The sequence below is a fragment of the Podarcis melisellensis genome (assembly GCF_964234715.1).
Source record: "Podarcis melisellensis genome assembly, chromosome: 5".
NCBI classification, from domain to species: domain Eukaryota; kingdom Metazoa; phylum Chordata; class Lepidosauria; order Squamata; family Lacertidae; genus Podarcis; species Podarcis melisellensis.
In genome coordinates, this window is record NC_138537.1 from 63761682 (window position 1) to 63775416 (window position 13735).

At 45.8% G+C, this 13735-nt stretch overlaps 1 protein-coding gene across 3 annotated transcripts in view; it reads left to right on the forward strand.

Moving 5' to 3' along the window:
* The window catches only part of HTR7 (5-hydroxytryptamine receptor 7), a 49422-nt gene extending 36299 nt beyond the window's left edge, over window positions 1-13123 (forward strand). For 2 of the 3 annotated variants that reach the window (XM_081912980.1, XM_081912979.1), the window contains exon 3: window positions 10515-13123. In XM_081912980.1, coding sequence (XP_081769106.1) covers window positions 10515-10557 — 43 coding nt within the window. In that variant the 3' untranslated portion in view covers window positions 10558-13123. Of the gene's footprint in view, window positions 1-4156; window positions 4182-10514 lie in introns of all 3 variants that reach the window. The other variant, XM_081912978.1, reaches the window with a different exon arrangement.
* Window positions 13124-13735: the final 612 nt, after the last annotated feature.

Here is a 13735-nt window from a genome sequence, read left to right on the forward strand (position 1 = left end):
TGTTTCTTGAAGTTTAGCTTGACAATGCGTTTAGAAAGCATAAGAGTTTCGTAGGACAGATGGACCCCAAATAAACAATAGTTTTACTGATCACAGCCTATGAGCAGAATCTCAACATTATTTACTTTGAGTCAGTCCCAAAGACTTTTTATAGAGCAATAAGTGGATTTGGGATTGCAGGGTCCGCTGAGGCTAACTGTTGCTAAAGATGCATCTTTCAACCCTGGGACCTTGGCCAAAATCCTTGCTGATCCTCTATTGAAGTTGAGAAACTAACAAAAAGAAGCAGTGCTGTCTTGAGAGCTTTGGTACGTTACTATTATTTGAAATCATTGGAACGACAAATATAGACAACTGGGTGAATTGTATAACTGGGGTGAGGAACTTTTGGTCCGCCAGATGGCGATAGACTCCAACTCCCATCAGCCCCAGGGAGCATGGCCAATAGTAACCGATGATGGGATTGGAGTTCAGCAGGAGGGCCACAGGTTCCACAGTCCTATTGTATATGATGTGATCCAGTGGGCCCATTTAGGCATGTACAAAAACATGCACACTTTCAGTGGTGCATAGATAGCCAGTGCTGCTGACTACAACTCCCACCATCCCTGATTATTGGCCATACTACTCAGGGCTGATGGGAGTTGTTGTCCAAAAAATCTGAAGCTATGACGTTGACTTACACCTGCTCTAGGATATCATTTTCTCTCTCTTTCTTTTCCTTTTGGCAGCAGAACTTGGTACTCTGCTGGGCTATTTCTGGTGCTACCCTGCTTTTGGGGGAACAATCTGTTCAGTAGCACAGTGGTCTCAAAAGCCTGACTGCACATACCAACTTCTCTGCACAGCCCTCTGTCCATGTTGCGTAGATAAGGAACAGGATGTCTCCCTCCTCTGCTGTTAGTGGGAATGAGGCCTGTGTGATCTGTTCAGGTGTTTGCTCAGGTGGTCTATTGGCAGGACTTTGCCTGAGAGCATCTGCTTCTTTGTAGGAAAATTGGCCCTGTGTGCTCTCTCGCTCAGCCATAATTCGGAAGAAAGGAAGTTATTGTGCTCTCCCTCTCTCCCTTATTGGGGGCATGAAAGCTATCAAGTGAAAGTAATACTAGGCACCAGAACATGATGAACAATGGCAGGAGTGATGTCAGGGTTGTTGCTTTCAGATCATTTTTGTTTTATGTTTTGCCCAGGTAGCATTTCCTGGGGGTGTGGGGGCAGAGGAATTTGCTTTTGCATTGTGGTATTTTGATATATTTATTTACTGTTGTTTTATTGCATTAGTTTTATTTTATACTTTTGTGCACTGCTCTGGAATATTTTGATGAAGGGTGGTTAATAAATATTTCAAACACTAATATGTATTTATAAGGATGTCTATTTAGAAATACAAGTTGGTTTCCTTAAGACATGCAGTTTTTCTGCATTGCTTTCATGGGTGGTCTTCAGAAAACCTCATTGGCTTTGGACATCCCTAGAAAGTGGGGTGCGGGTGGGGGATCCCGGGAACAATGAGTGGCATGGCTACCATCCAACAGCATCCCCTGGGCACTCCTGCTGCCTTCTGCCTGGCAATTTCAGCCACTAAACTCAGCCTGCCAACGTCCACAGGTTTCATCTGTTCATGAATGTCCACCACTTTCCTTCCACACATCACCTTTGAGCACATACACGCATGATTTGCCTCAACACACAAACAAACAAACAAACAAACAAACAAACAAACAAACAAACACATGCCAGCTGACTTCATGAAGAATGCCAACAGACTCATGCACTCATCTTTCATGCTCCACTCATTCACATTAGTACTCTGGCTTTGACTTACAAATAACCACTGGCTTCTGTCAACGGACTTCTGAAGATGAGCTTCAACCAAGCTTACATCTGCAAACATCAGCCTGCTTCCACTTTACGGCACCTAGCAGCTTCCAAATGTGAACTCCATTGGCTTCCATCCACCAACACCTGCCAGCTTCTGCTGGGTCCCTCGCCAGACATCGGCCAGCTTCCTACCATGGATATCAGCCACCTTCCCATGATCCCACTCGTTTGCAATCCCACTCAGCGAGCAAATTTGCCTTATTATAGCACTCTGTAGCCAGATGACCACCACCTTCCATTTGCCCACTCGCTTCCTCCACATGGAAGAAGACCAAGCAATGAGGCATGCCACAGTGGGGTCCCCACTGTGTCCTGGTGAGGAAGAGGACTTTAAATCAACAGACCTTTCGCTTGGCTCACCTTTGTATTCACTCACCTGCTTTGTGCTTTTGTCATGTCACCAAAAGTCCACAGCTAATGGCAATGCTTGGAGAGGCACCATCATAATCTCTTCAGGCCTCTCAATCCTGGGTGTGCGCCTCAGCAGTGATCTATTGGTGCGCTTATTATTAATAAGGATTTGTAGCCCACCAGGGAAAAGTACACCATAAAACTAGGGTTCTGGGACCTTTTCCAGTGCATTGACCACATTTCTTTGTGGGCAACCATCCGGGCTCTGTATGTGAGTGGCGGGTAGGGTCAGAGGCAGAGAGGAGCGAAGCAATGGATGCGACTCTTACCCTCGCACAGTACACAAGCCAGAGGTTTCTACACACACACCCCTCCATATTTCCTCCAGTTAAGCCGGAACCATTATCACAGTTCAGGAAAACATTCCAACCAGGCGAAAGCAATCGAGGAAGGTGTGGAGCAGGGCCAGGAAGTGGGGAATGGCCTTGGGAGAGTCCTGGGTGCCAGACAGAGGCCCCTACAGGCTGAAGGTTTCCTACCCATGCCATAAAATTGAAGATTAAAAAAAACCTCCACCCTGCCACTGGGTTATTTGAGACCACCCTAAAACTTAGCATCATGGAGGAAGATCACCTGGAAAGTATGTAGACGCAAGTGGGGATGCTGGTGAAATTCTTAACGTTCATTTTTCAAAGTATCTTTACCTATTTGTTTACATTGCTGTTTAGACCACATGCAAGCATAGCTTTTGATTTTCCACTCCACAGATGGTGTTCCATATTTGTTCAGGGTAAGAGACGTGCCAAATGATTTGAAATAAATCTGCTGCAGGCAGTCGCTGAGCTGAGGATTTGCTTATTAAATGGATGAAGCCGTTGCTTTATCAGAGGCACTTGTTGGCAGGAAAGGGGAAGACCGCAGTGGTTGTTTTCTTTTTAAAAATGCTAAATGACTCTTGTCGAGCTTCAAAATTCATTGTGGGTCCTAAAGGTAGGATTTATCAGGGCCTACCATCCTGCGGAAGTCATGCTTTGGCTCTTTAGGTAAACAAGCCAAACTGTTTATTTCAAAGATAGTTTGGGGAAAGTAGGGAAACTAAATAACCTATGTTGTATGAAAAAGAATCTGTTTCAGCCCACATTGCAGCTCCTTCTATCATTTCTTTTGGAAACATGGACAATCCTGGTGTTCAGAAGAGCTGCAGCTGAGGGATTCCCCCACTGCCCATGTAGTTTTGGGAAAAGCCGGTTCTTCCAGATTTGCAGTGGCCTCTTTTTAAATTTCTCAGCCTTACATCCAGAATGTTCTGCTTGTAACCTACAGCTGCTGCCTTCCTGAGGCTGTCACAGCCTTGGCTCCTCCTCTGTTTGATTCTGCGGGGCTCAGGCCTGGGTCGCTGACCAGGGCTTTCCCAAGGGGACAGCTTCTGTCCTTTGCAAAAGATTGCAGTCATTTGCATGCATTACTTGAGAGTAAGCCCCATTGAACTTGCAGCCCAACCCTATGCAGGAAAATAAGTAAGCCTGCATAAGCTGGCAGCCTCCATGAGACTTTGCTTCTGAGTAAACATGCGTAGAGTTGTAAGAGATCTAGAGTAGGCCAGGAATCCTGTTCCAGCCAGTGGTGCCATCAGGGGAAGACTTTGGGGCAAATTTCCAAGGCTCCCAAGGCAGCAGGGCTGGCTTATACCACATGTTCAGTAGTAAGTAAAGTAATGCAAAGTTACTTAACTGCACCGCTTGTTCTTTCTGGAATGATAAGCTTTGTACAGGAACATATTTCAATTTCTAACAGGCAAACATGGTTCTTACTGATGGTCAGTCATTCTTAACATAAAATGGTAAAAAAGAGTACTTTTTGGTTCATTTTGTCTTGTTTCATTTACTGACCTTTATTATTTATTATTCCTTCCTTCTGAAACTAGTTTTGACCTTGGATAAAACCACATGGTTAGTTAATTTCATTTCTAATGCCTATTTTCGTTTTTATTTCAAAACTTAAGCTTGTCTATTTTCTAATAAAATGAAAGCCAAACCCTGCGTGCATCGTATTCTGACGTCTGTTGCAGATCTTCACCCTTCAATGTGCTTGGTCATGTATTACCTCCTGCCCTTCCCCACCAGAGTAGGATGCTTAGACTGATGAGGGTACCAAAGAACATATTGTGTGTATGTAATGGGGTTTTCCCCCTTCTGATATGCCTGCTTGTTTGTGTTCTTTAGGGCAAAACTACACCCTACTACAAAGAACATGGAGCTGCTGCTGAACACACCATACCTGGGTTGACTCTTGTCCCCATCCCCCATCCTCTGGCTTTAACATTTCACTCAACTTAACCCATATCCCTACATCGTTGCAGTGTGCATTTCTCTAGCCCACTCAAAACTTATCCGCTGATGGAAGGAAATGCACTTTGTAATGACTTTGTGGGCACAGCACATGTTAAACCAGATGTTTATGGAGAGAAAAGGAAGCCCCATTTTCTGTGTAGCATGTAGTTCTACCCTTAGGGCTAAATCCTGAATCTCTGTACATCCTAGTTGCTGGGCGTTGGGCAGTGAAACACTTGCCCTCTATCAGAGAATGCATGCCATCTCCTCTGTTTCCTCAAAAAAGTAAGCAGAGAGAATTGAATTCTGCCTTCAAAGGACCATTGGTAGGCTTGAATGACAGAATACTTGGTAGCCTTGAGGACAAATACCCCTCTGTTGCATATGGGGGGGGGATTCTATGTGCAAAATTTTGTTGCACATGAAACTGCAAATACTCCTCTATATTGACTCGGCTCAATCTTGGGTTTGTTTTTTAACCAGCGCTGGAGAAAGTGGCAGGATTTGGCCTTTGTCTTCTTTCACTATTGTGACACTGTTGCTTTACGTATGTCAGTAAACAGAGCTAGAAAAGTACTTCCAGTTCCTAAGTGCCTTGCAATGCAACTGAGGGCTTGTCCAAGAGGTTTTCCCCTTGCCCTACTCCTTTCCAAGGGAAAAGCTGCTCTTTCGTGATAGAGCAGAACAACTGGCAATCTGGGGGAAACCTGAATTGCTGTTTGCTCTGACTGAGCAGCAAACAGCAGTTTTCCCTGGCAGAAAGCAGTGAGACAAGAAGTGTGGATAAGTCCTCAGTGCTCATTTGCTCAGAAGAAAGTTTCACTGTGTCTGGTGGGACTTACTCCATTCCTTGCAAACATGTTTTGGACCACAGCCTTAAATGTCTTTTGAGCTCTACCCACAATTGTTGGGCACTATTTGCATACTATTATTAGATGAACAAGAATAATTTTCAACACCTCTGTGTTGGCACTTAGTTTCAGTGGGAGGAAGTCTTTCTTCTTGCCAACCTAGCTATAAATCTTTCCATACAGGAACTTTCCAGAAAGCTGAACTCCATGCTGCCACAGGCAAGCCCATGTTTCCAAACATGTGACTGTTGAGCTTAGCATAGGAGCAGGGCAATTAGCAAATAATAAATAATAATAATAAATTTTATTTATATCCCGCCCTCCCCAGCCGAAGCCGGGCTCAGGGCGGCTAACAACACCAAAATAGTGCGACATTATAAAAACATTATAAAAATTAATTAAAATCAAGATTGATGGCAGCCATAAAGTTTTGTAAAGGTTGCCAGCGGAGGGAGTCAGGCTGCGCCCTAACCAAAGGCCTGGCGGAACAGCTCTGTCTTGCAGGCCCTACGGAAAGATGTCAAGTCCTGCAGGGCCCTTGTCTCTTGTGACAGAGCATTCCACCAGGTTGGAGCCGCAGCCGAAAAGGCCCTGGCTCTAGTTGAGGCCAGCCTAACCTCTCTGTGGCCTGGGACCTTCAAGGTGTTTTTGTTTGAAGACCGTAGGTTCCTCTGTGGGGCATACCAGGAGAGGCGGTCCCGTAGGTACGAGGGTCCTAGGCCGTATAGGGCTTTGAAGGTTAAAACCAGCACCTTAAACCTGATCCTGTACTCCACCGGGAGCCAGTGCAGCTGGTATAGCACTGGATGAATGTGATCTCGCAGCGAAGACCCCGTAAGGAGTCTCGCTGCGGCATTCTGCACCCGCTGGAGTTTTTGGGTCAGTCTCAAGGGCAGCCCCACGTAGAGCGAGTTACAATAATCCAGTCTGGAGGTGACCGTCGCGTGGATCACAGTAGCTAGGTCAGGGCGAGAGAGGTAAGGAGCCAACTGCTTAGCTTGGCGGAGATGAAAAAATGCCGCCTTTGTAATAGCTGCAATCTGCGCCTCCATGGAGAGGGAGGTATCGAAGATTACACCCAAACTCTTAACGGACGGTGCTGGCACTAATTGCACCCCCGCAAGAGATGGGAGCTGCCCCCTCAGTCCCATATCATCCCGTCCCAGCCAGAGGACCTCTGTCTTCGAAGGATTTAACTTCAACCGGCTCCCACGCAACCATCCAGCCACAGCTTCCAAGCATCTGATCTCAGTGTGTCTGGGGCCGAGTCAGGATGGCCATCCATCAACAGATAGAGTTGGGTGTCATCAGCATACTGATGGCAGCCCAGCCCAAAACTCCTGACAAGCTGGGCGAGGGGGCGCATAAAGATGTTAAAAAGCATCGGGGAGAGAATCGCACCCTGAGGCACTCCACACACCAAGGAGTGGCGCGATGACAATTCCCCCCCAAGCGCCACCCTCTGTCCCCGACCAGAGAGAAACAAGCGCAGCCATTGAAGGACTGTGCCCTGGATCCCCACGTCGGCAAGGCGGTGGTCCAGAAGTTCATGATCGACCATGTCAAAAGCTGCTGACAAATCTAGAAGAATCAGCAGCCCCGACCCGCCTCGATCCAGCTGTCTACGAAGATCATCTGTTAGGGCAACCAGAGCCGTCTCGGTCCCATGGCCAGCGCGGAAGCCGGACTGGAATGGATCCAGAGCCGATGTTTCATCCAGAAACCCACCAAGCTGTTCAGCAACCGCTCTCTCAATCACCTTACCCAGGAACGGAAGATTCGAAACCGGGCGGTAATTGGATAGATCTAAAGGATCTAATGATGTTTTCTTTAAGAGCGGGCGCACCACTGCCTCCTTCAGTTCCCCTGGGAATGTCCCCGTGCCAAGGGACAAATTGATGATATCCCCCAGGAGGGCCCGCACCTCGTCTGGACACGCTCTAATCAGCCAAGACGGGCACGGGTCAAGAGGACAGGTGGTGGGCTTTCCAGCTCGGAGGAGTCTGTCCACATCGGCTGGGGATATCCGGTCGAAGTGGTCCAATACTGGACCCGAGGACAGTCGAGGGGCCTCCAGTTCCTTTATTGTATCCAAATTGGCAGGGAGGTCATGGCGGAGCGACAAGACCTTCTCCGCAAAAAAGCTCGCAAATGCCTCACAGCTGTGTGTCAATTTGTTATTTAAATTTGGCTGTCCTTCGAGGGACGTTAAAGACCGAATTATACTAAATAATTGCGCCGGGCGAGAGCTAGCGGATGCAATGGAGGCCGAGAAGTAGGACTTCTTAGTGGCCTTCACAGCCATCTCGTAGGTTTTCATAAAAACCCTATAAGATGTTCTTGAAGCTCCGTCACGGGCACGCCGCCATACTCGCTCTAGCCGTCTGAGGTCCCGCTTCATTTTCCGGAGCTCCTCGGTAAACCAGGGAGCCCGGTTTCTGCGGGGTCGCAGAGGGCGCTTAGGTGCGATCTCATTGATGGCTGCCAGGAGATGGGTATTCCAGCCCTCAACAAGCTCAGTCAATGAGTCGCCAGGGGGAGAAAGGATCCGCAAGGCTTGACGGAATCTATCAGGATCCATCAGCCTCTGCGGGCGAGCCCAAATCGGCTCGCCACCTAAGCAGGGTGGGGGTGGAACGTCAATCCTGGCTTTCAGAGCGTAGTGATCAGACCATGGCACCTTCATCGAAGGAAACATGATCACATCTATACCAGCGCCAAAGATCAAATCCAGCGTGTGGCCTGCTTGATGTGTGGGGCCCGAAACAAACTGGGAGAGCCCTAGTGTCGCCATGGAAGACACCAGGTCCAGAGCCTGTGAGGAGGGAGTGGCATCAGCATGGATGTTGAAGTCCCCCAATACCAATAGGTTAGGGAACTCCAAGGCCCAGCCGGCCACCGCCTCCAGCAGGTCTGGCAGGGTGGCTGCTGGTGCGCTAGGTGGCCGGTACACCAGCCAGACAGCCAAGCTCACCTCGGAGCCCCACACTAGGCCAACACATTCAATGCCGGGGATCGATGGCGATGGTAGAGCCCTGAAAGAACAATCTTCCCGGATTAATAATGCCACCCCTCCCCCCCGGCCCACAGTCCGCGACTGGTGGAGGACGGAGAAACCTGGGGGCGCCATCTCTCGTAAAGTAACAGTATCCCCTTCGCGCACCCAGGTCTCCGTCACACAAGCCAGGTCGACCCCCTGCGAGATGAAGAAATCTCGCAGGGTGGCGGTTTTGTTGCCTATAAACCTGGCATTGCACAACACCAGTGACGGAGGTGAGTAATCTTTGCTCACCCTACCCTCGTCTCTCGGGATGGGGCGCAGATTGGAAGGGGTACGAGCATATCCGTATCTCGATCCCCTTCGCCTATGACATCTGCCCCCACCGCCATACCTCCCTCGCCCCTCCACAGTAGGAATCCCAAGCCTCATATTTGCCTCCATTTACAGAATATAAAAGCAAACAAACAAACAAACAAAATTACACTGAAACAAACCAATCCCCACCCCAAAGAGGAGGTGCTTCCAGGACCACTGTTTTCCCAAAATAAATGCCCATCTTGGTATGTTTATTCCACCCAAAAATTGGTGTATTTCTATTCTTGGAGTACAGTTGGAGGAAAAATAGGTTTAATGGAAAGTATTAAAAATCTCCTGAAGACCCATCTATTTCAGAAGGTTTTTGTGGCTCTTAAGATTGATCACATAGCTCTATTTTATTATTTATTGATATTTCATAGAATGTTTTATTCATGTGTTCTTTGGTTTTACTTATGTATTTCTTTGTATTTCTGATTATAATGTTGCATATAGAGGTAGGGAATCCCACTCATTTTACTCTGAAAAAGGTAATCAATTCATTAGCGTTACAGGGCAAACACACAATAGGGATTCCTGGGTTGCATCCAAAGATACATTTAAGGAAGTTCGTGGAAGGAGAGTGTTTCTAATAAGACACGTAATAAGACACATTGAATAGGTTAAGGCTTAATCTATTGATCATTAATGACATGCTATGAAGCAATGAGAGGTGCGGATCTTAAGGCAAATTACTTGAAATTCACAGAAGGAAAGTGTCCCATTTCCTCCTCTCTGAATCTGATTTTGTCCTGCCCCCAGCCACTGAAAAGTCCTTCTGAATAATAACTCTCTCTCTCTCTCTCTCTCTCTCTGTGTGTGTGTTTGTGTGTGTGTGTGTCCTGGGGGAAGGAGGCCTAGGAAACAACTGTAAATTCAATTAAGTCAACATATTTTGGATTTAAGCCTGATTTGGGGAGATTGTTTCTAAGCAATTTTGCTTCCTTTCTCCATAACTTTGTCTCAGTCTGTAGTCTGCTTTCTTGTTTTCGTTTTATAAAAATTCCTAGGAACCACTGTTACCCAATACACCTACAGAATTCTACCTCATCAGCGTCCTAGCCCCTCAACTACGTTTTGTGTCTTGGTCACATAAAAATGTGACAAAGAGACCAGAATATATATATATACATACACACACATATACAGGCAACTCCCCGTCTGCGTGAGGGTTGAGACCATTGATAAGTAGAGGCCTACAACATTTCTGAGCTGATGTTTGGCAGGGTGAGTCAGGAGCATCGCAGCTCTGTCCTTCCTCCTCCCTTTTCCCCTTGCAGTCATCACTCAGAAAACCCCTATTGACTGATTTTCACCTTAGACAAATAACCCCGACTTGTGTTGTGTTGTGATTGTCCCCAGCTTCCCAGAAATCAATCAGGAAGGGACACATCCATCAAGTGGGAACTTCTGATCAGAACCTGCAGTGATAGCTGTCTCCTAAGCACTGGTCTCTCACCTATCCATTTAACCTTTAGATCACTTCACTTGTTCTTGAACAATTCTGAGAAGGCTTCCTCTTGATCCCACCTTGCTTTCTGAACCAACCAAATTCTGTCTGTATCCTACTTGACCTCCATCTTTCAAAGGGCCGGTTCCTAAAAGTCTCCTATGACCTGTCATGCCCACCCTTGACACGTCATAGGACTCCCCGAAGGGACAGGGAATCTTCTTCTGTACACTATGATTCTAAGTTAAAGAACATTCATCTTGATATATTTCTGTGGTTTTTATTTCTTGAAACAGGAGGAGCTCTGATTACTCAAGAAAAAAGAGCCATGACTTATGACTGGTTGCAGATGAAACAGTCATATAATGAATAAGGCACTGCTGCGCAAGGAACAGCGTTGAAGATCCAACCTGGAAGGAGACTGTGATGGGCTCAGGAAACACACAGGGTCTTCTTGGGAAGGGGATAATGTAAAGAAAGTCAATGAGCTTGGTATATTGTATTAAATGTACTTCAGCAGAATACAGTGACATCTCTTTTGATCGCCTTTTTCTTTTCTTCAGCTGAACCGATGACCATTGTGTACAAATAAACCATTTTCTTTGTTTGGGGGTGGGGGGAAGAGAAGATGACAAGATTGCATAGGCAATAAGCAGTTGGATGCATGACTGAAATGGCGATGGAGGTCCCTGTCAGGTGTGCCTTATTGTGAGGGGCTCGCTCTACTTGTCCTGCCAACCTGATGACTTTGCCAACTGTCCCTGTTAGTTGTTCTTGCACCCCCTTTTATAAACCTTTCAACCAGAGCAGGCAAAATTTCACCCTGGGTATCAATATTTCCCTCGCAAGGAGAAATAATCGAAAAGCTGTGGCAACAGAAGAAAGTGTAGATGGGAACTGGAGGCTGAGGCCTGTATCCAGTGCAATGCTAAGTAGCCATCATCTCCCTCAGCACCAGGATTTCCATTTTTGTAATTAGACTTCCCCTCCCACCTTCCTCAAATCTGCTCTGGAGATTTGAGGGACACCCCAGATCAGATTTAGGGGCTGCACAGGGGGAGGAGAGAGAGGAAAGTCCCATTATTGAAGTGGAACTCTTTGTGGGGATGGGACAGTTGCTTAATGCTGCATTGGATATAAGTCTGTGCAACCTTTCATCTTTATCAGTCAATGTAAATTATAAAGATCACTTGGTTACAGTTTTTTAACAACTTGTTTCTGACCAGGAAGACAAAATAGGAAGGGTAACAACACAGCTTTATTTTTTGCACATTCCACCTCAGCTCCCCTTTTTGCTCACTTCCTTTCCAACTTGCTCCTCTTCCTGTTGCTGAGAATCATGGGAAGTGTAGACACCACTAGATTTATATTATATAAGCTTTCTTGGAAGTCTATGCTTTGCCAACCTGTCCATGGTTTGCAAATACAAATGGGAAATAAACTTGCAGCGGTTTAGATATATCAGTTTCCTAGTGCTATGAATATCCAGGAAGGGACTATGATACAGAATGCATTTTGCAGGGTTGTTAATGTTTTCCAAGCAAAGGATTATGGTTGTGAAGATGCTTGCCACTGCAAGGTGCGAAATATTCTAGGCTGGCTCCAATGCACAAAAGGTTAGCCAGACTTGTCTCAGATGAGAAGATGCAGCACAACCCTAACCATGGTTTACCCAAAAGGGTGTCCAGATTTACTCCCAGGTAAGTATGCTTAGACTTACAACCATAGTGCGAAAAGAGATCTTAATTGTGTGTAAAGAAATTAAAGTGCATGCTTCAAAAATGTAATTAGCTGCTGCAGAGGGAACAGAATTAGGACTCACCAATATCGCAGGCCTGTAAGAAATTATCCCCAGTGCTTCCCTGGGATGGAAGTTTCCATTTAAGATTTTTGTCAGAACTGTGGTGGGCCTGGGATGGAATTGAAACACCTGGTTCTGAACCTAGCTCAATGATCCACCCACCCAAGACATGGCAGCTATTTAAATTGTTTAAAAGATGCACATTAACTCCTTGGATGCAGTTAACATCGTATCTAGTTTGACCCTTGGCTAACATGTCCCATTGATTTCTTTTGGGCTTTAGTGCAACTGATATTGAGCTGGTTGACGTGTAATGCCAAGAGAACGAAGGCATAGCTTGAACGCATACACTCCTTGGGAAGGAGATTGTTGCTACTTCGCTCTTCCTGAAGTTCTTGCTGCTGTGTTCCTGTGAGCTAAGCCATGGTTAGGCTTAGCATTATACCACATGGTTTGTCTTGCTCCAGACAAGGATGATCTGTGACCAAGGTTTGTTCTTGGGTTTGCAGCTCATGCTTTGTCTGGAGGAGACGTACCATGAGCCTGAATTAGGAAGGCACACCGTAGCTTAGCTGCAAGCTGTGTGGCCAACAGGAGGACCAAGGGAGGTTCGTGTTCTGTGTGAATCGGTTCATTCTCTGTATTTGGCCAATGTCTGGCTAAAGAAGAAGGGACAAAAGGATAAAAATGAGATCTACTCAAAAGCAGCCATCGGGTCTAAAATAGGAAAATCATTTCTCTTTGACATAGAAGGTAATTTAAATGGTGATAGTGAATCACTGGACTATATTAGGAAAATATAGGGCTACAGTGAATTCGTTGCAGATGATTCAACAAGCAAAACCCAATATATTCAACGCAACCCTTAATTTATGTGTCTGTTATCCTATTTCAATGTCATTTCGGGGTGTGCTAAAGTGTGTTAATAAATTATATGAATGGTGGTATGATTTCAGCAGCTTTCTGTGTACTGTATTTCCTGTTCTTCTGTGTAGATACCCCTTTTTTCACAGAGAACCATGTTTGTTGCCTTGAACTTCATGAGACCGAGGGTCACATCTGTCCTTTGTAGTGATAACAATAAATAATATCACCCAGACAACATTCTGTCAAAGTTTGCCAGGAATGAATCCATACTTCATTATCAGCATTCATTGCACTGGTTCCTGCATACATAAATGAATGCATTTTGCTAATTCAGACTGATTTGCTCAAAGGAATGGGTTACATTGCAGATAGATCTGAATGGAATCCATGATGTGAGAGTGATAGAATGAGTGTTTGTCAGCCTTAATATTTCCATATAGGAGAATGGGAAAGCTCTGATCAGGCAGATTGAGAACAACAGCAGAACAGTCTTCTTGCAATGGGTTCCCACACTCAAGATTAAATGTGGGGACCCTATTGTATTATGAAAGAGGAAATCAAAAGGCTACACCGCTAGAATGATCTGTGCCATGGTCATTCAGCACAGAGTCGTCCTTGCACAGCTGTCACGGTTATCATTGACCAAAGAACACCAATAAAAGGAAAGCTATCTGGTTGTTGTTGTTAATTGCATTCTACACCTATATCTCAAGGTGATGAACAAAATATAGTGAAAATGGTCAAATATAGTTAAAAACAACAGAAGTGGAATTTTAAAAGCAATACAAAATGGACACCCACAGCAGAGACCTATTCATTCAACTGAGAAAGCTTGTTGGATCAAACAAA